The sequence below is a fragment of the Ursus americanus genome, chromosome 9 (genome assembly GCF_024610735.1).
Source record: "Ursus americanus isolate L20-20 chromosome 9, mUrsAme1.1.p, whole genome shotgun sequence".
Lineage (NCBI taxonomy): Eukaryota > Metazoa > Chordata > Mammalia > Carnivora > Ursidae > Ursus > Ursus americanus.
Genome location: NC_142135.1, coordinates 2,828,866 through 2,854,063, shown reverse-complemented (window position 1 = coordinate 2,854,063; position 25,198 = coordinate 2,828,866). Strand labels below are relative to the sequence as shown.

Here is a 25,198-nt window from a genome sequence, read left to right as displayed (position 1 = left end):
CGGACATGACGACCGTTTGGCCCTAGTGGGCGCCATGCCCACTCTAGATCCTGGGGCACAAAGGACCCGGTGTCCCAGCCTCATGGTGCCGTGCTCCCGGGAGGAAGTCAGACCAGAAGCAGATGAACACAGAGCGTTGGGGTGTGTGGTGTCCCAGCACGAAGGAAGCAGCCTTCTCACAGCAACCCCATGACGGGCTCGGGGGTGGCAGCCACATTTCAGCAGCAAGGAGGGAATGACGAGGCCAGACCACCCCAATGGCAGGTGGCAGGAGGACGGACAGCAAGGGCCATGGGTGCCGTGACAGGCAGCAGTTCCGTCTCAGAGGCGGGTCTGTGTGCACAGCCCCGAATGTCAGCCGGGAGTTTCCTTGGCGTGTGAAGTGCCTAGAACACGTGTGCAAGCCCGTGTCTCCCTCCCGTGTGAGCTGCAGCAACGCGTGCCACGTGCGCCTCGGTATTTACATCCCGGGCCCCTCTCCGCGTGGTTCCATCCACAGCAGCCAGGAGACGTGGGTGAGGCCGGGCGCCGTGAGCTGCGGGGGCCTCGTGGCCGCTTCCCCGGGCCCCGTCGGTGCCTCCTGATGAGCACAGAGCAGAGCGCAGGCTGAGTGAGGGGCCGAGTGCCCGAGAGAAAAGTCCCCAGTGACAGAGCAAGCGTCCTGGAGGCTCCTGCTGGGTCTGAGTCCCCTTACTGCGGCCCCCTGGCTGTGTGACCCCGGGCAGGTGGCTTCACCTCTCTGGGCCTGTAGTTCCTCTTCTGTAAAACCCAGTGACGCTTTTCACCCCTGGCCGTGCTCCACTGTGGGAAGGCGCTCTGCCCTCTCTGCCCTCCGAACCTTCACCTGGAGCCCCCCTACCCCTCCCAGGCTCCTCCCTCTCCTCCGGGCTTCACTGGCCTGGTCCTGGTCCCCTGGTGCCACCTGAGAGGCACCTCGGTGACATCTGTGGAAGGAATCGGGGTGAGACACACCTGATTAGGTTGGCTCTGGCACTGAGCGGCTGGGCACCTGGGACGTGTGAAGGCTCAGTTTGCACGTCTGTACAACGGGTCGATGGCAACGGCTGTCTCGCAGAGTAGGCACATCTCGGCTTAGGTCATCAGCTTAACCCTCCCGTGAAGACTCGCTACCACACGTTTCCATTTAGCGCTAGAGTCTTAGCAAATACAATTATCCCTATTCTCAGGGTGCCATAGAAGCGGGGTGGGGGCCCGTCCAGCTCGGGGTGCGTGGAGTTCTCTGGAAGAGACGCAGAGGTTCTCGCTTGATGATGCACCCGGGGCCCAGAAACACTGACCCGGACAAGATGACAGGGAGCCGGGTCTGTTTTCTCGGGTCTGACTGTGTGCGTGTCTCCTCTTGGCTCTAGTTGTGAGTGTGGCCCCGAAGCCGACGTATACGTTCAAGATCCCGGAGATCCACTTCCCCCTGGTGAGCCAGTGCGTGCAGGCCTACTACTCGGACTGCGTCGCGCTGCTGAGCAAGGCCATGAGCCTTCTGGCCCCCGACAACTCCGCGCTCCTGGCGCGGTACTTCTACCTGCGCGGGGCTGTGCACCTGATGCACGGGCAGCTGCTGGACGCCCTTCTGGACTTCCAGAGTCTGTACAAAACAGACATCAGGATCTTTCCTGCTGATCTCGTTCGGAGGACGGTGGCGTCCCTGTCGGGCCCCCAGCGCGCCCAGGCCGAGCGGGTGCCTGAGCTGCGGCGGCTCATCAGTGAGGTGGTGGACAAGCCCGGAGAGGCCCCCAAGCCGGACGACCGCGTGAAAAACTTCGAGCTGCCCAAGAAGCACATGCAGCTGGACGATTTCGTGAAGAGGGTTCAGGAGTCGGGCGTCGTGAAGGACACCAACATCATACACCGACTGTTTGAGGCGCTGACCGTAGGTAAGAGGCTGGCCGCGGCCCAGGTGGCGGGGTGCAAACACGTGGGGACGAGTCTGCTGACGGTGCTGCGAGCCCAATGTGGGCAGTCACAGGACTGGGGGGGCAGGGCCGCCCTGGGGTCTAGGGGAGCGTGGCCGGAGACCCCGAAGCCACGGTCGGCTCGCTCTGGGCCCCCACTCACTGCGCCATCCCTCAGGCGGTGGGAATGCTTCACGTGACCTGACGGCACAGACGGCAGTGCTGCTGCCTTGTCCCACATTTACTGCCGCTGCCTGGTTCACTGGGGACCTTTCGCGCCCCCCCCCAAAGGGACCACCGTCCCCAACTTGAGCCTGCCCCTCCGACCGTGTCTTTATGTGTTTACTGGACGCGGTACGTAGATGTGTGTGGTTTTAATGACAGGACACATGCGTCCTGCCGCGTCAGTCTGCAGTCGCTCCGTCATTCAGCCTTCTGTCTTCACGACTTACTGTGCTGACGTGTGTGCGTCTGGTTTATTCCCCGGAACTTCCGATGGAGGGGTAGTGGGACAGCACAGTGCCCCTGTCTGGCTGACGGGTGGCGTTCGGGCTTCTTACTTTCCCAGATGCTGACGTAGTGACTTTCACCGCACCTGCTTCCTTAAGTGGCTGTATACAGGTCTCCCTGGGATTTGTGCCAGGAAGCCCAGTCTGGGCGTGAGCACCGCCATCCTGATGGCGAGCTGCCTCCTTGCCCTTGGGGGCTGCACGGCCCGTGAGACCCCCACGTCCCCCACCGGGCGGCGCCGGTCCTGGATGCTCTGCCGGCTTGATGAGCGCCTGCTCGTGCGCTTGCGGCTGCTCTGGTGTCATCTGACCGTTTCTACATCAGGATGTCCGTCTTTTCCTTACGGCGTGTGGGAGCGCCCCATGTTCCCTGCAGTGGCTGTCCTGTGCCGAACGTGGGCCTGGCAGCATCGCTCCCCGGTCTCGTCCGGGGCTCCACGGGCAGGCTCGGCCGTGCGACACTGTCTTTACACAGACGTGTGCTGCTTCTCCTGCCAGGAGGAATCAGGTGGCTTGTTCGCTGGCCCCAGGCAGTCGGACTGACCAAAGGGCAGGCCAGCCCAGCCCTCACCGGTCACCTCCACGTGCGGGGCTCTGGAGATGCCGTGGAGAAGGGACACCACCTTGGCCCGGGCCGGGCACAGTGGGGCTCGTCTCGCTGGGCATCCAGGAGGCACCCGTGGGGCGGACAGCTTGGGAGGGTGAGCTGTGTCCGAGGGGAGACAGGTGTTCGCAGGGAGCCCTGGGCAGCAGCGCTCGACGGCTACTGGGAAGGGGGAGCGTGGGCCCCCACGACTCCGGGGAGACCCTGCCCCTTCCCCTTGTGGGGACTTTACATGGACGCCAGGGCCAGCCAGTTCTGTGGCGAGGGCTGAGATGGGGGGGTACGGCCACTGGTGGTCCTGCTCTTGGGGACGACACGTCCAGGCTGTGCCTGGCTGCTCCCGGACGTTACCAGGCTCCCCTGCTCTGGCCTTGGTGCTTCCCGGCACGAGACGCTGATGGCCCCACGCAGCGCTGCTCTCCCGGCAGGAAGAAGAGGGTCTGTCTCCACTCCTGTGGCCAGAAGTGTGTCCCACAGCACGTAGCTGCCTGGGAAGCTTGGTTTTATGGCTGGACACACGGACCGTGTCCAGCATTCCCAGACTTATGCTAGCAGGGACGCGGAGGACACCCGGGAGGGCACCGGCAGACACGGCCCACACTGATGGGACCATCGACGGCCCCGTTGTCACTTCGGTTCCATTCACATTGCAAAATACATCAGGGAATGGTTCCGACTCTGGGACGTGTGAGCCGCTGGAGGGCAGCGCCAGAGGGACGTTTCGGCCTAACGGCCGCATGTTAGAAAAGCTCTCTTAAGTGAAAGCTGTTACCGTCTTGGAACGAACTGCTCTGGCCTGAGAACACATCTGAGATTTTATTTAGAAGATTCCTGTCATTATGTTGTCATTTCACATTTTAATAGACGTTTTGAGGTCTGGTGTTGGCACTGCAGGACCAGTAATTCCCACACCGCAGCCACTCTCCGGGGGTCACAGGGCAGGCAGGCGGACGTGTGCGGGAGCCTGGGGTCCAGTGCCACCGCCTGCACCGCGGGATGGGGTGTGTGGGTGACGGGGTACGGGAGGGAACAGCTGGCACCTGTGCGCGGAACTGGGGACAGATGAAGCGTATGTGACCTGTCTGCACGGCCACGTGCAGGAGCCGTGGCGGTGCGTGCCCCCCCCCCCCAGTGTGTGCATCGGGCGCGTGGGGAGCTCACAGATGTGCGCGGTGCCCACAGGCGTGCACCGTCCAGTTCCGTGGCGGCCCCGGAGGGTGTGTTGGCCCAGGCCTGCAGACGGCTGCAGGGACGGCTCAGTTGGGCCAGACTCACTGGTGGTCGTGATGTCCAAGTCCCCAGGGCACTGTCCCCCTGACACTGTGTTAACGGAGCCATAGCAGGGACGCGGGGGCACTGGGGCTTCCCTCGTCTTTTGTCCATTTCAGATCCGGTCTCCAGCGGGGCTGGCTGGGGAGGACGCGGCTCCTGCTCTCCCAGCAGCCTCAGCAGGAAGGCACGGGCCACCCCCACGCACAGCCGGGGCCCAGCTCCACACTTACCCCCCAGCAACAGCTTTCCTCCCCATGCCTCGGTTTCCTGATTTGTGAACAGCCTGCTAACAGTGCCTGCCTCCTGAGGGGGTGGGAGGATTAAATGGGGCCCCATGTCGTGTGGAGGGGTGCGTGAGTGAAGTGTGTGTGCAGCGTGGCAGCTCCCCGGCCGGGATGACGGCCTTGGGAGGGAAGGGAGCACGTGCGGTGTTTTATCTGGGTCTTGTGTCCGATGTGTAGAGTTTTCTGGTCCGAGCAGTCTGGACCAGTGTGTGCAGACATGGGCCTGTTTTGGAATATACTTGGTATGACTGGAATGTGGGAGCGTGAAGGGCCGGAGGGGCCAGTCCTGGAGGAATTTTGGGCCCGGTGTAGATGAGGAGCCCTGAAGTGTTTGAACGAGAGAGAGGGAGCGCCTGCTTGTATCTGAGGGCGTTCCGGGCGCCCGGTGCAGCAGGCTGCGAGGCCGGGCAGCTCTGCAGGCAGGGCCGTGTGGGAGTTTGTTCCTGTGCAGGACCAGAGGGGCCCCGCTGCATGACCGAGGGATGCGGAGCAGAGGCCAGACCCGGCCAAGGCAGCAGCAGACACAGGGAAACGTGGGGATCAGAATGGGCCAGACTTCTCGGCCGTCGGGTGGAGTGGGAGTGGGGTGGTCCTCTTTCCATCGCCTGGATGAGCAAGTGGGTCTGTTACACAGCTCAAAGTCACACTACTAACCAGGAAAGCTGGGCTTCAGACTTGGGTCTCGGACTCCAGAGCCGGTGACTGTTGGGCATTCAGAAAGGTTACTGTATCAAGTTCATCTTGGTTACAATTGATAAAACTTATTTGCTCACGTAACCAAAGAATACTGAGGTAGGGCTAGCTTCAGGCTAGGCTTGATCCAGTGATGGAGGAATGTCACCAAGGATCTGGTCTCTTGAACGTGAACTTTATCTTTGGACTAGCTCCCCTCATGGACCCAGGATGCCTGCCACCAGGTCTAGTGGTGACCCAGGGCTTTGCCACCGTAAAAAGAGTGTCCTGAGAGTTACCGTGGCCACCAAGCTCAGGTCACATGGCAGCCCCCATCCCCTGGATCGAGTGCCCACCCTGGGCGCTGGCGCCACCTGCTGGCCCATGTGGACAGCACACCATGTCTTAACCGGGAGGTGAAAATCCACCCCCCCACCCCTGCGCAGGCTGTGTATGTGGCTGTTAAGAAACCTCTTTTCTTTACAAAACCAAGGACACCAGAAACAGATTGACCCAGAAACATTCAAAGATTTCTACAACTGCTGGAAGGAGGCAGAAGCAGAGGCCCAGGAGGTCAGTCTGCCCTTGTCGGTGGTGGAGCACCTGGATAAGAACGAGTGTGTTTATAAGCTGTCGAGCTCCGTCAAGACGAACCGCGGCGTGGGCAAGATCGCCATGACCCAGAAGCGCCTGTTCCTCCTGACGGAAGGGAGACCGGGCTACGTGGAGATTTCCACCTTCAGGAACATCGAGGTAAGAGTGCAGCCAGCCGGCCCGTGCTGTGTGCTAACTCGAGGTGCCCTTCGAGCGTAAAGGTGGTCATTGTCCCCACTGAGGACGCTCAACTGTGGCCTCATCTTACACCTTATGTTTATTTTCGCGAGGCGTGTTGGACGTGTTAATCCAGCTCTGACTACTCCTGGAGACGGGAGCAGCAGCAGGGTACTCAGCCTCGGTGAACGCTGGCCTGTGGACCCCCCCGTCCTCCAGTCCCCCCCACACCTGCTGAGTGCCTTTGTGCGGATGTGCTAACGGGTCATGCCTGTGGTCAGCCAGGAAGGTTCGTGAGCTCTCGGACACAGGCCAGGGTCCCCGACCCACTGGGACCTGTGTCTGACAGCAGGGTCACACGGAGGCCCGTCTCTTGGCCCATCCCTCTCCTCCTGGCTGGGACCAGGCTCCGCCTGGGGCTCCCTGCACCTCACCCCGGCCAGCCCCAGCTCTGCCCCTCGGTCCTGGGCCTGCTTTTGCACTCGGGAGGAGCTGCCGAGCACCCTGGCTGGTGTGGACAGGGCGCGTGTGCGGACAGGGCAGCGGGGATCTCCAAACCGCTCCCCTCACTGACCCAGAGTTCCTGCCAGGGGACATTTCTCAGACCTGCTTCTTCTTCTTCTGCCTCCGTAGGAAGTGAGAAGTACCACCGTAGCTTTTCTGCTCCTGCGAATACCCACTTTAAAAATTAAGATGGCATCCAAGAAAGAAGTGTTTGAAGCTAATCTGAAGACGGAGTGTGACCTGTGGTACCTGATGGTGAAGGAGATGTGGGCCGGAAAGAAGCTCGCTGATGACCACAAGGTCTGGGGACGCGTGCACGTGCTCATTCCACAACTCACGGCTCGTCTCGGGGGCTCGGGCATGGTCCCGTGAGCACAGGTCGGGTTAGACAAGCTCCCGCCAGAGGCACTGGAGATGCCATGGTTTGCATGGCCCAGTGCACGGCAAGCGGCCTCTGGGGACACTGTGGAGGGACAGGGGCTGGACTCAGAGGTCTGAGTTGGGTCCTACGGGCACACCCTGCTCCAGGCTCTCCTCTCTACCTCCCAGGAGTAGGGTTCTGGCAGGGGGCACGTCCTCCAGTAGACTTACGTTTACAGCCTGGGGGTTTGTGTGCTTTCTCTAACTTGGGGCCACATTGGTAGCTTTGAGTACACGGAGTGAGGACTGCGCGGGCTCGAAGGGCACCGTGGACAGAGGCACTGACGGCGCACCCATGGGGTGAGAGGTCTTACTGTTTAGATGGCAGGATAAGCCTGGAAAGCCCACAACCCAATGCGCGGAGCGTGGATGGGAACTCACACAGGGGCAGGTCAGGGGCCACAGAGAGGTGCGCAGGCCACGGTCGTCCGAGGGAAGGTGGGGGAGGCAGCCGGCGCCACAGGGGCAAACAGTAAGAACGGATTGTGCATGGTAGAAGCACTGCCTTTGTGAGCAAAGTCGCCAGGCACCGGGGGGCCTAGACCACGGCTACGGAGGGAGTCTGTCTGTCTGGAGCAGGGAGGGGGCCAGGTCCTTTCCAGGGTTCGAATACTCTGTGACTTTCAGACCAGCCATCTGATTTTATGCCCGCTGCTTTATTTCACACAAACCAGCACAAATAGAGCCCACAGGCCACGGGCCGCCTCTGGCTGTCTTTGAGCCCCGGTCACAGAGCCGAGTGGTTGCCAGAGATCCCAAGGCCCACGGAGCCCGAGGTATTAGCTGCCTGGCCCTTTGCAGAACGCGTTTGCCACCCCTGGTATAAATGATCAGCGTTTGTCTTAACTAAGATGGTAAAAGTCGTTTACATGACATCAGCTCCAAATGTCAACCATCCGTGTTGCCTTGAAAAAACACGCCTCTTTAAAGGTATTGTTTGATGTAATGTCACAAAGTCTCACAGGCATTTTACTGACCGTGTTGAAATGAGCGCCTTTCCTCCCACAGGACCCCCAGTACATCCAGCAGGCGCTGACACACGTCTTGCTGATGGACGCCGTGGTCGGCACGCTGCAGTCGCCGGGCGCCATCTATGCCGCCTCCAAACTGTCGTACTTCGATAAGATGAAGAATGAAAGTAAGAGACGCGTGTACCTGACAGAGCCGTGCTGCCCCGAACGTGTCTTCTATATTTTTATCCGGTTGACGTTAGAACCGATCCCAAATTTCTCACTTTTTTCCTTTTACACTTTTACCATTAATTTTTGAGTAGCCCCTGGGCGCCCTGCACGTACCAGGACCCCTGGGGGGCTTCCTGTGTTTGAGGTCTGAGTAATGTCCGTGCCACAGAGGCCGGGTGCTGTTTGTCGGCATTCTTCGTTGCCAGCAACACATCTCCAGCAGCTGGTTACGTGGAATAGGGATTTGTGGACGGCTGTTGAGTGGCTCGCGGAGTCCCCGGTGAGCTGTGTATGGTCGGCAAGTCGACTGGAGCCCACGTGGGGGCCCCGGGTGGATGGATCTTTTCTTCCCCTTGATGGGGTCAGTTTCCCCAGACAGGAATTCTCTGATCACCTGCATGCAGATCTGAATCTGGCTCTCACATTCTGGAAGCCACACAGAGACAGGTTGGAAGTGGGCTGTTTTTATTTGGTGGGTGGTGGATTTTTCCAGTCTAGGAAATAGCAAATGGGTGAGAAGAACTTTATGCACTGCTCTAGCTACTTCTGCTTTGTTTCAACTTTTAAATGATCGAAAGCCAACGGTCTTGTGATTTGCACGAAGGAGAGAATACAGAGGACTGCTTACTGTTACCATCACTCCGAGCCCCGGCTGCCCTGTGCCAGGTCCACAAGCCACACCAGGTTCATGAAACACAGGCGAACCATGTAGGGATGTTTTTAGACCATCTCTAGTCCTGTTTGTATGCACTGTTTTTAAATCGCAGCTTTACTGAGACGGAATTTACGCACGCTGCTCAGGGCGGGCGTCCGACTCCGCGGTGCGAGCATGTTCGCAGACGTGTGCAGCATCAGCAGAGCGGGCTTTAGAACATCTTCATCGCCCGGAAAGAGAGTCCGTGCCACTTAGGAACCACCCCCAGCCCCCAAGCAACCACTGATTCTCTCTCTCTCTCTCTCTCTCTCTCTCTGGATTTGCCTGTTCGGGCATTTCACATACGCGGCTCCTACAGCACGTGTCCTGCGAGTGGCTTCTTTCATTAAGCACAGTGTTTCAGAGTCCGTCCCTGAAGCAGGTGTCCTGTGTCACCCCTTCCTGTGGCTGAGTGACGTTCCATCGTGCGGAGGGACCGTCAGCTGACCGCTTGGGTTGTTTGCACATTTCGCTGTTGCAGATGGCGTGGCTGTGCCCACTCGCGGACAGGTTTTGTTTGCGCCTGCTGTCCTAGCTCCTGGGTACAGAGCTGGAGACTCTGGGTTTTAAAATGTTCCCAATTTAGAAGAAACAAACCTCAGCTAAGTGTTTATTCGCTTTGGCGCATGTTGCTCTTTGCCATGTCTGTCGCTAACTGTGAGCTCTCTGATGCTTCCTGTGTCCCAGACCCTCCTCCGACTGTGTCCTGGAGCCCCCCCATCCCAGAACCCCCTTTCCTGGGAGCAGGCAGGAGGCTCTGGTCACCACAGCACCAGCAGAAGTGACTGGGAGGGGCTCTTGTCAACAGGCCTGGAGGCAGACGTTGCTTGCTTGTTACTTTTCTCTTTAGGAACAAAACCCTACACTTGAGTTCGGCTGTTTATCTCAGTCCAAGCTCAAGCCTCACCTTTGTCAAGAGTTTCTGCAAAAGCCTTCTGATCCCTTCGTAAACGAGGCACACTGTCCCCTCGCTGGCTGCCAGCGCCTGCCAGCTCATTCTTAAGTGTCACCCACCCTGTTCCCTACGGTGAAGGCGGGCTGTGTAGGCTGTGTCCCTGACCCCTTGTCACCCACAAGAGCTGCTCTCTGGTGAGCAAAGTTTAATGAGGTAAAGGCAGTAATCCAGGATTCAGTAGCCTGGCGTCCGCTCACGCCAGAGGTCTGAAAATTAAACTTTATGAAATTCTGCACCCTGTCCCCAGTGGGAGGCATTTGGGAATGCTGGAGACCTCTGTGGCTGTGCGGGGTGCTACCGGCAGCTCCTGGTGAGGCCGAGGCTGTCACTGACTACCCCGCGGCAGCCACAACTGTGTCCTGAGACGTCCACGGCGCCCAGGCTGAGAGACTGCGCTCGGGCTAGTTGTCTTGGTTTTGTCTTGAGAATAATCACTGAGAAATGTTTTAGGTCTTATCTTTGGTGGGTAATCAGAGACGGCTGAGAGCGGACAGAGGTCAGATCACACAGCTTCCCGGTTGGGATGTGAGCGGTCTTGCCCGCAGTCCACACACACAGCAAGGGAGGGAGGCCGCCTGGACGGGGAAGCCTTACTCTGACGTCTGGTGTCAAGCATATGAAGTTCCTGGTGGGAGCGGCGTGTTCAGGCTGGGGGAGAACACCGGTTTCCCCGAGTCCGCGAGACTAACAGAGTGCTTGCGTTTCAGTGCCCACAGCGTTTCCAAAGACAACCTCGGAAACCCTGAAGCACAAGATCAACCCTTCAGCGGGAGAGACTTTGCCACACGCTGTCGACGTCTTGCTGTATACCCCAGGTGAGGGGAGCTGCTTGCTTGTTGCTGCTCTTTCCAGCACTCGGTGACTTCGGGTTTGTGTTGAGGTCAGCCCCGAAGTGAAGGGGGACAGGATGTGACGGAGGGCGGGTGGGGACCGGGTGGGTTTCTACCTGTTGAGGTGAGGCCCTGAGCAACGAGGTAAAGCTGGGTAGCCACTCGTGGGCTCCACCTTGTGAAGACCAGAGCCAGGGGAGCCCGTGGAGACCCTGTATCGTGGAGGACGGAGCCAGGGTGCCCACAGAGACCCCACATCGTGGAGGCTGGAGCCAGGGCGCCCGCGGAGACCCCGCATCGTGGAAGCCAGAGCCAGGGGAGCCCATGGACACCCCACATCGTGGAGTCCAGAGCCAGGGGAGCCCATGGACACCCCACATCATGGAGTCCAGAGCCAGGGGAGCCCATGGACACCCCACATCATGGAGGCCAGAGCTGGGGGAGCCTGTGGAGACCCTGCATCATGGAGGACAGAGCCAGGGTGCCCACGGATACCCTGCATCGTGGACACCCTGCATCATGGAGTCCGGAGCCAGGGGAGCCCGCGGACACCCCACATCATGGAGTCCAGAGCCAGGGGAGCCCATGGACACCCTACATCATGGAGGCCGGAGCTGGGGGAGCCTGTGGAGACCCTGCATCGTGGAAGCCAGAGCCAAGGGAGCCCATGAAGACCCCACATCGTGGAGGCTGGAGCCAGGGGAGCCCGCGGACACCCTGCATCATGGAAGCCAGAGCCAAGGGAGCCCGTGGACACCCCACATCGTGGCGGCCGGAGCCAGGGGAGCCTGCGGAGACCCCGCATCATGAAGACCAGAGCCGGGGGAGCCCGCGGAGACCCCGCATCGTGGAGGCTGGAGCTGGGGGAGCCCGCGGGGACTGCTATGGGCAGGACACTCCATGGAGACTCTGCTGCAACCCAGCTGTTCCTCACGTTGCACGGCACTTTACAGTTTAGAAAGTGCTTGCACTCACATCCTTTCCTTTGGGACATTTAATCTGCGCCTGCTGTCCTAAGCGACTACACCCGGGATCTCGTCTGAGGAGTGGTAGGTGCGTTTGCACGTCCGAACGCATGGCAAAACGGGTCCTCTTCATCCGGCGCGGTTGTGCGGCCGTCTTCCCGGCCGCGGACCTCCTGGCTCCCCGCAGCCTGCGGCAGAACGAAGGTCGGACAGGAACGGGAGCTGCCGCAGGTCTAAGCAGGAACGAGGATGCTTTTATTTACGTCTGACTTGTAAAGAATTGCAGCGGGAGGGTTGCTCAGTGGGCTCACTGAGTTGGAAAGCAAAGGACTTCGTTTTGGGCAGAAAAGAACCTCACAGTCTGGGCGCTTTGCTTCGGCTCATTGGAGCGTGAGGTGAGCGACGGTGAGCACCATGGACGTGCTCCCCTGTCGCCTTCGCGGTTCTGACCCTACAGCTGTCCCCCAGCTCACCGGTTCCCCATGGGCAAATGGCAGCTCGGTGCCAAAGCTGTTTCCTGGCAGGAGAGGACAGTTTTCTCTCTTCACCGGTCATCCCGAGGACCCCGCAGAGTGACAGACTGAGCGTGAAGGAGGGCAGAGCCCGGCTGGACCTCGCCCCATTAGAGACGGACCAGAGTCCTCCAGTCACGGCTGCTCGTTGACTCTAACACCACAGACAGACAGTTCTCATCGTGGGGTCTGGATAAATGAGTGTCCTTAGACTGAAGTCGGTGTCCTGTATTAACGCTGACTGGACTCCGGCCTCCCGTCGTGGTGGGCTGAGTAGCTCTGAGACCATCTAGAAGGGCCGGATGAAGTATGAAACCACCATGAAGAATTGTGGAGCGCCTTTCTCCTGTGGGTTGTCTGCCAACTCTGGAAGTGGTGTCTGAGAAACTAGGCCAGAGCCGGGGGGCGACAGGGACAAAACTGGTCAGGACCTGCTGAGAAGGGGAGTCCTGGTAAACCCGTTAGTGGGGGCTCCAGACGTCACGGGTTACCCGAGCGTTAAGGAGCCAGCCCTCCGGCACTGAAGCCCAGCCTCAAAGCATCGCAGTCCCTGGTGGGGTTGAGTGTGTAGGGTGGTATCTGCCCAAGGGGGCCCGGAGGCCAGTGGAATGAACACCCCAGAAAGATCAACACCTTTACGCGTCCTCGATTTGTGACAGAGGTGATACGACCAAGCAGGGGCTTGAGGGAAAGAGCGTCGTCACCGTAAATGACGTTGGGACATCGTGCATCCATACGGAAAACATGAAGCTTGGCCGCACCTCAGGTCACACACGGTCAGTTCCAAGTGGACGGACAGGTACATGGGAAGGCACTAGCAAGCGTAAATGAATGAAGTGGGCAAGCTTCCAGTAGCTGGCACACAGGAGCACGTTCACAACCTGGGGTGGAGGAGACCATACGGAAGTGGTAGCCGTGAAGGAAAAGATTGGTGGATTTGACTAAGATGATGGACTTTAAAAAGACAATTTCTGGGCACCTGGGTGGCTCCGTGGGTTAAGTGTCTGCCTTTGACTCGCCCACGGCGGGCTCCCTGCTCAGTGGGGAGTCTGCTTCTCCCTCTCACTCTGCCCCTCCCCCCCAATTCATGGTCTCTCACCTGCTCTCTCAAATAATAAATTAAAAAAAAAAAAAAGGACACTTCAAGAGAGCGAACAGGCAGTCCGGACTCGGACAGGATGCTGGCAACACGGCAGAGCCAACAAGAGGCTCAAGTCAAGGAGAGTAACACCACCTGGTTCAGAAATGAGCAAGAGACAGGACACCTCCCCCCAGAAGATTCCCTCCGCGTGGCACTTAAAGCCGTCAGCCACTTGTGCAGTCGGGGAAATGCAAGCCAGTCACAGTGCAGCGCGAAATGTTCCCACCGTCAGAATGGCCAACACGCAGGCCCGACCCACCGAGTGTTGGTGAGGGTCGGGAGGGGTTGGGGGGCAGGGGGTGTGCGCCGGGGCCACACGGCGGCTCCTGCCCCGGCTCTCTGCATGCCCTCCCTCCTGCTTTCTGTCCCTGCCGCGCTCTGTCCCTGCTGCGCTCCTGCCCGTCTGCTTGGGGCGCTGGTCTTCGGTGACGGTGCAGCCATCCTCCAGACCCCAGCTCGGGGAGCCGCCCAGGCCAGGCGCCCTGCCCGCTGCCTGCGTGGTCCTCTGGTCAGACCAGCGTGTCCCCGCAGGCACGGTGGTTCCCGCCACGCTCCCTCCCGTCCCGGCCGGCTCGGCGCCTGGCACCCAGCAGCGGCTCAGGTGGTACCCGAGTAGCTGGAGCGCCAGAGGGCTTCCCCTGGAAATCACGTCCGCGTGCTTCCTTCTTCAGGGCACCTGGACCCCGCAGAGAAGGTGGCGGACGCCCACCCCAAGTTGTGGTGTGCTCTGAACGAAGGCAAGGTGACCGTGTTTGACGCTTCCTCTTGGACGATTCACCAGCACTGCTTCAAAGTGGGGACTTCCAAATTGGTGAGTAAACCCAGTGCCCTCCGATGCGGCTTCCCAGATCCAGCTGCAGGTTCTGGAGAGACGGACGCGTCCACCTGTACACGGCAGTGGGATGCTCGTGACCCCACAGCATCGCCCCGTGCGGAAAATAGGAGGTTGGATGGTGAGGTTTCTCGCTGGACAGGAACCTGGTCTGTCCCGTGAATGTTCTTATTCTCGAGAGCAGTCAGTGGCTTAGCCACCCCACCCCCGGCCTGGAACCCGAACGCGGATTTCAGTGACGCGGACGCGGTCGTATCTCATGTCTGCGTCCCCAATCCCAAGCAGACATGTGCGTGATCTTAACATATTTGGGTTGAGAACCAAGAGAAGTTTAAAGCACGTGGGCATGACGTTAAGGTCTGAGCTTGTAAACCGGTGACTTTTTAATTAAATAAAGCAGATCACGTTAGTTCGTGCCAGAATAGCCCCCACCGCCTCAATCCAAGGTCCTGTGTAAGACCCGTGGCGGGCAGTGGGACGCACACTCAGCCCTGCTTCCCCGAGAGCTCTGAAAACCGTTGCTTACGTTCCGCGCTGCGCGGCGAGGCGCCCGCAGGCCCCGGGGTCACGCCCGGCACGTTTCACTTGCATCCCGGTGTTCGCAGGTGAGAAGGCGCTGCTGCTCCGGGGCCGCGGCCTGACGTCAGCTCAGTGATCCCGGCGCCTCTCTTCCACACTGTCCCCCATCTCAGAGTACGTTCCCACCAGCCATCTGGTGGGAGTCATCTGCTCGGGACGCTCTGAGCGTAGAAAAGCAGCTGCTGTCCCAAGAGGTGTTGCTAGGGAAATCCTCACTCCTTCCTCCTTTACCGTGAAACCTTGTTTGTTCAGGTGTGATGTGAGAACAGTCTAGCGGAGTTAGGTAACTCAGCGTTCAGCATCACTGCGTATCGACCTTTGTGGCCACATTCCATCACGTAAAAGTAATGTGGCCACCTGGGGCAGAGTCGCAGCTCTCAGAACTGCTGTGAACAACAAATACCGTGAATTCAGACGCATGTTGCTGGGGGCTGAGCCCATTCTTCATGCGTGAGCAGCAGACCTCACGTGAGCCGAGAGTAAGAGGTTAAATTATTTACCCCCATAATCCACAGTGAGCCTCAGATGATAAAGTACCAGGATTCAAGATAAAATAGTTACTAAGGTCTAATAATGCCTGAGACCAAACAAAAAAAAAAAACAAGGAGTAATTGAAGAAATCATTTTTTATTCTAAATTTGATTTTTTCCTGTTGAATCTTAGTTATGTGTATTTCAGAGATTTTTTAAATAACAGAATAACTTAAAATCCTAGTTAAAATAAAATCAAAAGGCTGCATCATGTGGCCATCTGTGCTGCTCCCAGCCAGGCCAGGTAGCATTTAGGTAAAGCAGTGAGTTCTCCCACTTACGCGAAAACACCTTTGTACTCATCTCGCTGGGACTCTCTACTGTTTAACAAGAAGAAAACCCACATAATTATCTCAAGAAAATGCTGCATCCTCTGAGATTTGAGGTTCAGAGCAGTTTCTCTCAGACATCTCTGGGTCACTAAAGAAAGACATTTTACTAAAATGATACCAGTTCTCAGGTACATGCCTCAAAAAAAGGGCTTTTTTTTTTTTTAATATATACTTTGTTTGGTACCAAACAAGTAAGCTTTTTAGGATTTTATTTATCTGAGAGAGAGAGAACGTGAGCACAAGTTGGGGGGGGGGGCGGCAAGGCAGAGGGAGAAGCAGGCTCCCCGCTGAGTAGGGAGCCCGACGCGGGACTCGATCCCGGGACCCTGGCATCATGACCACAGCTGAAGGCACGTTCTTCACCAACTGAGCCACCCAGGTGCCCCAAGAAAGGGCTTTTTCAAACGATTAATTCTGAAATTAGTAAGCTAGCATCCTTTTCTAACTTATGGGAATATTTATTGGTAAAATTAAAACTACCAATTTTTAGGGGTGTCTGGGTGACTCGGTCTGCCCCTCCCCCCACTCATGCTCTCGTTCTCTCTCACAAATAAATAAAATCTTTAAAAAGTAAGTAAAACTGGGGCGCCCGGGGGTCCTGGGATCGAGTCCCACGTCGGGCTCCCTGCTCAACAGAGAGTCTGCTGCTCCCTCTCCTGCTGTCTCTCTTTCTCTGTCAAATATATAAATAAAATCTTAAGGAAAACACATAACAAGTTTACATACTGGTCCATGGAGAGCACGTGACCGGGGCTCACAGGACACCCGCGTGTCCCCGGGGCAGAGGGGCGGTGTGGGCAGTGAGCTGTAGGACAGGACTGCGTGGCAGCCGAGACGTGACCGCCGTCTCTCCTTGGCCGCCGTCAGAACTGCATGGCGATGGCGGAGCAGAACCAGGTGTGGGTGGGCGCGGAGGACTCGGTCATCTACATCCTCAACGCCCACAGCATGTCCTGCAACAAGCAGCTGACCGACCACCGCTCCAGCGTCACGGACTTGGCTGTCCAGCACGGGACGCCCAGGTACCGCCGGGCTCCGCTGGGAGAAGGGCTCCTGGGCGGGGGGGGGGGGAGCCCTGAGTGGGAAGGGTTCAGCCGTCGTGGGCGCCTGCCTGCGGGGCCAGGCCGGCCGTGTAGAGCGAAGCAGGTCTGTCACAAGCCAAGTCAGGCGACATTCTTGTTTCTGGTCCTGAGCACAGAGGAGCAGGTCTCTCCTGTAGGCCAACTGCAGGGTAAGTGTGGCGGTCAGCGGCAACTGGCAGGTGGCCTTCCTCACCCGCTCTTGGCGTCTGGGGGTCAGCCTGAAACCTGCGGCCTACAGACATGTCATTCCGGTTCTCCGTCTTCACACGGTGCTTCCTGTGTCCAAATTTCCCTTTGGATACGGACGCCAGTCATACTGGATCAGGGTCCACCCTGATAACCTGAACTTGCTGCCTCTATAAAGGCCCTATTTCCAAGTATTTGCACTTGAGGTCCTGGCGGTTGGGACTCCAGCATTCTTTCTTGGGGGATACAGTTCAGTCCATAAGATGCATTTGCTTCATGCACTGTCTTTGCCGTATGAAGAACATCAGCTCAGAGGCAGGCCCTGTCTGTTCTGTCTTTGCTGTGCGTCCTGTGTTTAGAACAGGGCCTGGCACACAGTGGGTGTCCCGGGGAGACTGGAGAATGCGGAGGGTCCCATTTCCGTCTGTGAAGGAAGCGTAGGCTCCGTGATGCACGAAGATCACCTACTTCAAACAGGCAGCCCAGCCCAGGGCGCGGGTACCCCCAGCTCTGCTGCTCTCCTCCATGCAACCCTCCCCCACCTCCTCGTCCCGAGTTTTAGGGGTGCTGTCCTCAGTGGGGCCCGGCTCAACATAAGGCACTGACCTGGAAATGGCTCACTGTCAGGAGGTGAAGGGGCCGCGCGTGGCACTGGCTCACGCACACCCCTCTCCTGCAGCCGCTAGCGGCTGACACGGGGATGCTTTGTGACCTTGCACTGGGACAGTGTGCTTGCTCTCGCCCTGGGTCACGAGCTCGGCTGGCCTCAGCGGTCGTGCTACAGTTCTCCAGAGCCGGCAGCAAACACCGCGGGGCAAGGAGAGGCACCCTCAGAAAACCATCTCCCCCGCGGCCTCGGTTACGTGCTAACGAACCGCTCCATGGACGTGGATGGTGTTTGCTTGGATGCTGGACTGTAGGTAACGTAACTGTGCTCTTCGAGCCACACTTACTCCTGTGTGTCCACACCACCAGCAAGGTGTACTCGTGCAGCGTGGACGGGACTGTCCTGGCATGGAACGTGAGCTCCCTGCGCGTGACCAGCAGGTTCCAGCTGCCCGGCGGCAGGCTCTCGTCCATCAGCCTGCATGACGGCCACCTGTGGTGCTGTAAGTCCTCCGTCCCCTGCCGCCCCCTGCCCCAGGAAGAGGGGACTGAACGCAAGCTCACGGCCTATTTCCTTGGCCGCGCACCTTCCCAGCCTTTCAACTCTGACCCCTCCTCTGTGCTCGCTGGCTCCCTGCTCCCCTCCTGTGTTTGCGGCTCCTTGGGCCTCCCTCCTCCCCGGCAGCCGGGACGCCAGCCACCCTTCCACCCGCTGCCTCTCTCTCTCTCCTGCTCACCCTGGGCCCTGCTTGGAGCGGGACTGCAGCCCACGTGCCCCCAGGAGTCATCACTGCTCCTTCCGGGAGCCCTCTGTGGCCCCGGCACTTTGTGTGTGGCCCACGTGCCCCCAGCCCAGGGCGAGCAGGGCAGGGCCTGCCGGGTGCGCCTCCGCACAGACGTGGGGCCAGAGTGCCTGTGGAGCTGGGCTGGGCGTCCTGCCCGGGGCGGGGTGGGGGGGGGGGACAGGGAGGTGCAGCGGCTGGGCCTCGGGCGTAGGGCCTGTGTTTGGGAGCATCCCAGAGCGCAAACGTCGTCTGAACTTTCCTGTCTTCCCTGGGCTGTGCCAGATGCCAGGGTGATGGTCGTGAACGCCATTTTTTAAACTTGAAGCGTATTTTACGTATGGTAAGATGCACAAACTGAGTGTCTTTCATTGGATTTTGACAAAAGCGTACACCACATAACCGCCCAATGACCCAGACATTCCCATCACAGCGGAAAGTTCCTCTGCACCCCTCTCCAGGCAGCGCCCGCCCAGAGGGCACCCGTGGTGGATTCTGCCGCGTGGGCTGCGTCGCCTGTCCCCGGGCCTTCCCTACACCGACCCCGCCGCAGGGGCTCTGCCGTAGCCGCCCGTTCCCGAGCCTCGTGTGCTCAGGGCCACCTGCGCTGTGTGCCAAGTTCTAGTCGGTTATAGGGCTGTACCGCGACGTGGTCCTCCAAGGGTTAACCCCGTGTTTACCCCTTTGAGAAACCCTCCGACTCTTCCGCCGCCACCACCACCGCCACCGTGGGCAGGGTTCCAATTCCTCCACATCCTCACCAAAACCCGGGCTGGGTGCTACCGTGGGCACCCTCGTGGCTGTGTGCGGCGGCATCCGTGGTGGCCGGGCCGGTGGGCCGTGTGCGCGTCGTCTGCAGAGACGTCGCGCCGGTCTGCTCACTTCTGGCGCTGTCCCCTCCTCCCGGCCCTTTGCCACCTGTCCTTCTTTGCTTTTGTCACTCCGTCTAAAAGAAGGCAGCGAAGGAGAATTATCCAATTCATTTTTGTGCGTTTTTTGTTTTACTTTAGTGGTTGCTTGAAGGGTTGCGGTGTCTTCTGGCGCTGACCTTAAGCAACGCGTCCCCTCACGTGTCCCGTAAGCAGCTCACGGCCCATCAGCCACTCTGTTTACCGCTTCCCACTCCTTTCGCTACTGCGTTAAAGCACTATTTGAGTCCTACAGCTGTGATAAACCTCAGAAAATATTTTTTAAATTTCTGCATAAGTACTCACTGATTTTTGCCCATACATTTACCATGTCTGGAGAGCCTCGTTCCTGGTTTGCGTCTGGCGTCATGTCCCTTAGCGTTTCTCACGACCGGGGTCGGCTGTCAGCAGGTTCCAGGCTGATAGACTGTGTTTCCCCCCAACACTTCAGAAATATCTTTCCGTCGTCGGGTAGCTTTGTTTGTTCCTGACGAATCTGCCCTCGTTCCTACTGTTCGGCCGCATGTGTCGGGTCTGGTTTCTGTGGCTGCGTGAAGGGTTGTCTTTGCTTTTCACGAGTCGGACGGCAGCGTGCTCGGCGGGAAGGTCTTCCTGTGTGTCTCGTTGCGGTTTAGTTTCGTGAGTGGGGGAAACTTCTAACCATTATCCCCTCCAGTATTTCTTTTCTCCATTCTCTTCCTCCGTGTCTTCTGGGATTTTAATTGTGTGTGTTCTAAAATTATATTAGAATGTAATATATATAATAACATCATATTCTAATGTATCTATTAGGCTATTTGATAAATCCCGCAGGTCTCAGGCACGGCTGTAATTTTTTCCTTCTTTTCCTCTGCTTTAGCTTAGTTAAGACCTGAACCTTTCTTCATCTGTGTCCTGTCTGCTGCAGGACCTGTCCAGCAAATTTTCATTTCAGTTTAAGAATTTCCATTTCTCTTCTAAATTCATGTGCACCCGTCCTCTTTATATCTTCCTGTGAGTTGTTGTGTTTATTCGTAATTGTCGGTCTGAAGTCGTCCTCCGCCGGATCCCGGATCATCTGTGGGGCCGCTCTGCGCCCTTCCTCCATTGAGTTCTGGTCGTATCCTCGTGGCTCCTCGGGCTTCACGTGTACAGGGGCTCTTATTGTATCCCGGAAGTTGTTGATGACGCATCTAGGAGACTCTGGATTGTGTCCTTCTTTAAGAACCACTAGGTTTTGTCCTAGAAGGTCATTACTGACCGGTCAGTCGTTTTAATCCTGTGTAGACGCTTGGTTTTTGGCTTTCTGGGGTAAATATATCTCACTTTCGGCCTTAGCCCTGGAGCACATAACACCTGGCTCAGGTGCGTGGTCTTCACTCTCGTAGGCATGGCTCTTTCGGGGCCGCAGGGTGCCCGAGGTCCTCACGAAGCCTCTCCAGCTTGAGAAGCTACAACGTCCAGCTGTGCGGTCTTGCCTCCTGTTTACACACAGTTTAGCAGTCGGCCAAGGGTTTGAGCATTTATACATACATTTTTGGGTTCCCTCTTTTGGGGGGTATTCCCGCTCTTTCCAGCCACACCGGCGGCCCCCCACCAGACGCTCAGGCAAGGTGGACTGTGACAGCACTGGCACGTTTATTCGAGGACCGGGAAGTACCTCAGCGAAAACCTGGGTGTGTGTGGTTATGAGTCTGCTTTTCTTTCAAGCACCATACGCCTCAGCCTTGGTTGATGTCCAGAGTGTGTGCGTGTGTCCACCCCTGGATGCACTTTGGATGACCGGAGCTGACCGAACGCTGGGCTGAAAGGTGCCTGTTACACAGTGAGGGAGAGAACAGGAGCGCGACCCCAGACCTCCATGTCCCCCGGGGCTGCGCAGCGGCTGCCCTTGCTCGGGCACCCCATGCCCATGTGCTGGAGGGACGCTCCCCCTTCCCACACCCCACGGTTCAGGCTGCGGCCTTCAGGTGGGTGCATTCAGTGTGGATCCAGGCTTTGCCGCCAGACAGCTGGTCACTTTGGGAGTCTGTGTCTTCATTGAAACGTGAGACGGAATACCACCCTCCCCCTGCAGAGCTCGCTAACGGCTACGGGATGCGAGAGGCCAGCGCCATCGTCCTCCGCGTGCTGAGTGTCGGGGACCGTAGCCCTCCTCTGTTGCTCTGCTGCACGTGCCCCTCTTGGGCCTTGCTCTGTCCGATGCCCTGTCCTATCGGGGCCCCTTCTGGGGCTCTGTGTCCAGTGCAATGAGGGGGGCCTGGGGGCAGAAGTGCCTTCACAGGGCGCGCCCAGTGTTCCCAACCAGCCGCAGCATCCCTAGGGCCTCCCGGGTGAGTCCAAGTGGGTGATGGCGTATCTGGCTAACAGGCCGTCTGCAGGATGACGTTTTGCTTTTGAGGTCCCAGGAAAACCACCTTGACCCGAGCTTAGCAGCAGGAAAGAGACATGTGATGGCCGCTCTCGCTTTCCATGACTGAAAGCCCAGCTGAGCTTCCACGTCCTCTGTGTGGAGGCTGAGTGTCGGGGCCTGTGGCGCACTGGGCTGCGACACGAAGCCGGAGAGGCACATCCGGGGGCTCCCGCCTACCTCTGCCTCCAGCTGGCGCTTCCCCGAGGCTGCGCCCGCCTGTCCCCATGTCTCTGAGGCTGGCGCAGTGGCCTCGCGCTGGGGGCAGGGGGCACGGGCAGGAAACACAGAAGGACAGCCTCGCGGCACGTGTGCCGTTCAGAAAGACGACCCTCGGTCTGCCCTGCAGCCTGGCCTTTCCAGCCTCGCAGCAGCGCCAACGCCGGCCGCCTGCAGCTCTCCAGCTGGGGCGACTCGTGGTTTGCAGGAGGACATTTGAGTGATCCACAGACACCGAAGCACTTGGTGACGTGTGCCACTGTCACCTTTGATGCTCATCCCTGACGGGGCGAGGACTGCCTGTGGCTTCAGGGGATAGGAGAGCCAGAACAACGGGGCGGGAAGGGTTCCCAAAGCTGCCGTGTCCTCGCCGGGGCTGCAGGGGTGGCCTCCTCGTCGGTACCGGCGGGGCTGACGGCCACGGGGGTCGCCGGGAGTGCACGGCTGGCGCCAGTGCGGGCCGCGTGTGGAGCTGGGTGCACGGGATGACGTTTCCATTTGCTTCATCCCTGTGCCCGGGTGCGTCCCCGTCCCTCACGCTAGCCTCACGCTGTCCCGCAGGCACAGGGAACAGTATCGTGGTTGTGACATCGAGTGGACTCCTTTGTCAGGAGCTGAAGATCAGCGAGAACTTCAAGGAGACCAGCACCTCCTTCCTCAGTTTCCAGCTCCTCCCCGAGGTACGTGTCCCCGCAGCGCCGTCTGTGCCGGCACCCCGGAGCCGCGCGCCGCCAGCAGCCACACCGTGACTTCCGTTTCAGCAGGAGCAGCTCTGGACGGCGTGTGCCGGACGCGATAGCATCTACGTCTGGAGCCTGAAGGACCTGACCCAGCACCCTCAGAACGTTCACCTTCAGGACTGCTCCGAGGTCAGCTGCATGATCAGGGTGAAGAAGCAGGTAAGGCGAGGAGCCACGCCTCCCCTGGGGCCTCCCCTCCCCTCCCCTCCCCTCCCCTCCCCTCCCCTCCCAGCTCCAGCTCTTGCCCTGGCCTCGTCCACTCGAGGCCTGTCCAGGAAGGACTTGGATCTGGGGGTGCACCATTCCACTCAGTATTCCGGGTAAAGCACATCTACAGGAGGTCTTGTTTCCCGAGCTGGGCTGCGTGTGGCCAACGCCTCCCCTCCCCCGCCGTTTCTCCCTGGCAGATCTGGGTAGGTGGCACAGGTGCGTCACAGGGGAAATCCAAAGGGAAAATCTACGTGATCGACGCGGAGAGGAAGACGGTGGAAAAGGAGCTGGTGGCCCACATGGACACGGTGAAGACCCTGTGCTCGGCCGAGGACAGATACGTGCTGAGCGGGTCAGGCAGGGGGGAAGGGAAGATCGCCATCTGGAAAGTTGAGTAGGTGCGGGTGAACGTGCTGAGCAGGCTATGTTCTGCCCCCGCCGGTGCTCTCGGAGGGCGTCGGCCGGGGAGCCGCTCCGGGCCTGGCGGGGGAGGGCCGTGTGTCGGACTTCCCTGACTGAACCGTACCCACAGCGTGTCAGGTTGGGGTGCTTCTCAGGAAGGCGGCTGGATCAACTTGCTAATAGGCTCTGTTGTGAAGTTACCGTGGGTGTTGTCTAGAAAGTTCCAGAACCCAGGACCAGGGGCCAGCACCAGAGCCTGAGGGAAGCGATGTAGCCAAATCACGTATGACCTGCAGACCTCAGGTCTGGTTTGCGTTTCCTCTACTTCATTCATTCACCAAGCGTATAGTAAGCGTCGGGTCTGCAGGAGACCTACAGCCCTAGGCTGGCCCCTTGTTTCCAGCAAAGTTTATGAGAGGAGATGCTTTTTAAATGGCCACTTTGTGGTTGAAGAGATCTGTGCCTGCCCTCGCTGTGCCTGCTCAGAGGGGGGGACGGGGCGGGGACAGCGCTGTGCTCAGGGTGTCTGGACGGCGGCTGGGCGAGCTGACGCCAGCTCTGGGTTTCTTTTCCTTTAACTAATGCCAAGTTTTTAAATGAAGAAACCTAGAGAGACTTTGCTACCAAAGATCACCGATGAAGAGTTCCACCTAAAATAGCATTTGTCATCGAGTTTTCTAGTGACGTTGCTGCCACTCACTCACATAGCACTTCAACCGTCTGCCTCTTGTGCGCAGATAGACCTTCGTAGATGGTGCTTTATTATTTAACCGGAGATGATCTTATCAGCTAAAAACAAGTTTTTGCAAAAAAGACCTTGTACACATTTTTACTATAACATTGAGCTGTTCCTCCCTCGGTGTCCAGCAAGCAGGTTTTGACCTAGTTACCGGATGTGGAAGCAGCAGCCCGAGAGCACCGTCCCCGACAGACCCTCCATGAGCTCAGCCGCCGCGCCAGACCTCACGCGCCCTGAGAGGTTGCGGGGGGGGGTGTTCGCCAGGCACCCAGGACAGGCCGACCTTCAGTAGCATCCAGAACCTCCAGACGGAAGGTTTGACCAGGCCCTGGGTTAGGTCGCAGGACCTGAGCATCTTGCAAGGTCCCGATCCCTGACCCACATTCTGGGGTGTTCTGGGAATATGGTGCAGAGAACAGCTGGGCAGCCTCATGCCCCCGACTACGCTTACGAAGAGGGTGTGTTCCTGACTTCTGGAAGGAAGACTCGGCCATAGCAAAGAAAAGGACAGAAGGTTGAATTCTACTTTTGTAAACACATGAACAATTACGGTCAAATCTTGTCAGAAATACTCCTAAGTTATTTAATGTCAATCCACACGTAACCAGATATTTTCACCTTGTCAATAATAAATTCTTTGTTTCCTAAACGCTGTTGTCCTGCCTCCTTACTTTCCCCACATTCACTCATGGGAGAGAGCTATATAATAATACAGGACCATTTCGGGTTTGCTCTTGACTCATTCTAAGCGCGTATCAAGTTATTTTAATGCAGAATTTTCATTCCTTTTATTCTTGGTGATAATTTCCAAGATCTTACTTGACAGTGATGGAGTGGCCGGTAGCGGTTGTTAAAATGGAAAGGGCACTTTGTGCCTTCGGTGTTTCCTCTGTGCTCTGAGGAGGTTCCGTGAAGAAGGATTTGTCACGGGAAGCCCCAGAAGAGCTGGAATTCGCTACACAGACGATGCCTTCCTCGCCTTGGCTTTAGAAACCTGAATTAAGTTGGTACCAAAAAGAAAAAGTGTTTATCTTGAACAAGAAGCCAGTCTACTTTAATACGATTTCAGCTCTGCGGCTGTGTTTCAAACACGAGAAGAGAAAGCTTGCTGGGGCTGCCGGCACGAGGCTGCAACGCCGACCAAAAGCCTGCCCTGTCCCGGTACTGCCGACGTCGTACAGAGGACCGCTTGGTGCCGTCTTTACGATCTGCATCAGCCACTCTCAAATGACAACCTCGGAACCATCTGAATTAAAAGCGCATGACTTCTGTCCATTTCTAGAAGATTCCTTAGGAAGATGAAGGGGCACTTTTTCTGTGTTGCTGGGGAGGGCTGGGATGGAAAGCCAGGCGGAGTTGTCCGGCTGTGTCTGCTGCCTGGAAGGGTCTGTACTGCTTGCCGCACTGCCATGGAATCCCCTGGGTAAGAGGCGCAGAC

At 58.1% G+C, this 25,198-nt stretch overlaps 1 protein-coding gene across 2 annotated transcripts in view; it reads left to right on the top strand.

Moving 5' to 3' along the window:
- DENND3 (DENN domain containing 3) overlaps positions 1-24,409 on the top strand; it is a 52,339-nt gene extending 27,930 nt beyond the window's left edge. Inside the window, exons 13-23 of one of the 2 annotated variants that reach the window (XM_087864565.1) lie at positions 1,371-1,892; positions 5,745-6,004; positions 6,656-6,826; positions 7,955-8,084; positions 10,484-10,591; positions 13,896-14,035; positions 16,365-16,519; positions 17,741-17,874; positions 22,231-22,349; positions 22,434-22,568; positions 22,817-24,409. In XM_087864565.1, the coding sequence (XP_087720691.1) occupies positions 1,371-1,892; positions 5,745-6,004; positions 6,656-6,826; positions 7,955-8,084; positions 10,484-10,591; positions 13,896-14,035; positions 16,365-16,519; positions 17,741-17,874; positions 22,231-22,349; positions 22,434-22,568; positions 22,817-23,017 (2,075 nt within the window). In that variant the 3' untranslated portion in view covers positions 23,018-24,409. Of the gene's footprint in view, positions 1-1,370; positions 1,893-5,744; positions 6,005-6,655; positions 6,827-7,954; positions 8,085-10,483; positions 10,592-13,895; positions 14,036-16,364; positions 16,520-17,740; positions 17,875-22,230; positions 22,350-22,430; positions 22,569-22,816 lie in introns of both variants that reach the window. The other variant, XM_045778069.2, reaches the window with a different exon arrangement.
- The last annotated feature ends 789 nt before the right edge of the window (positions 24,410-25,198 follow it).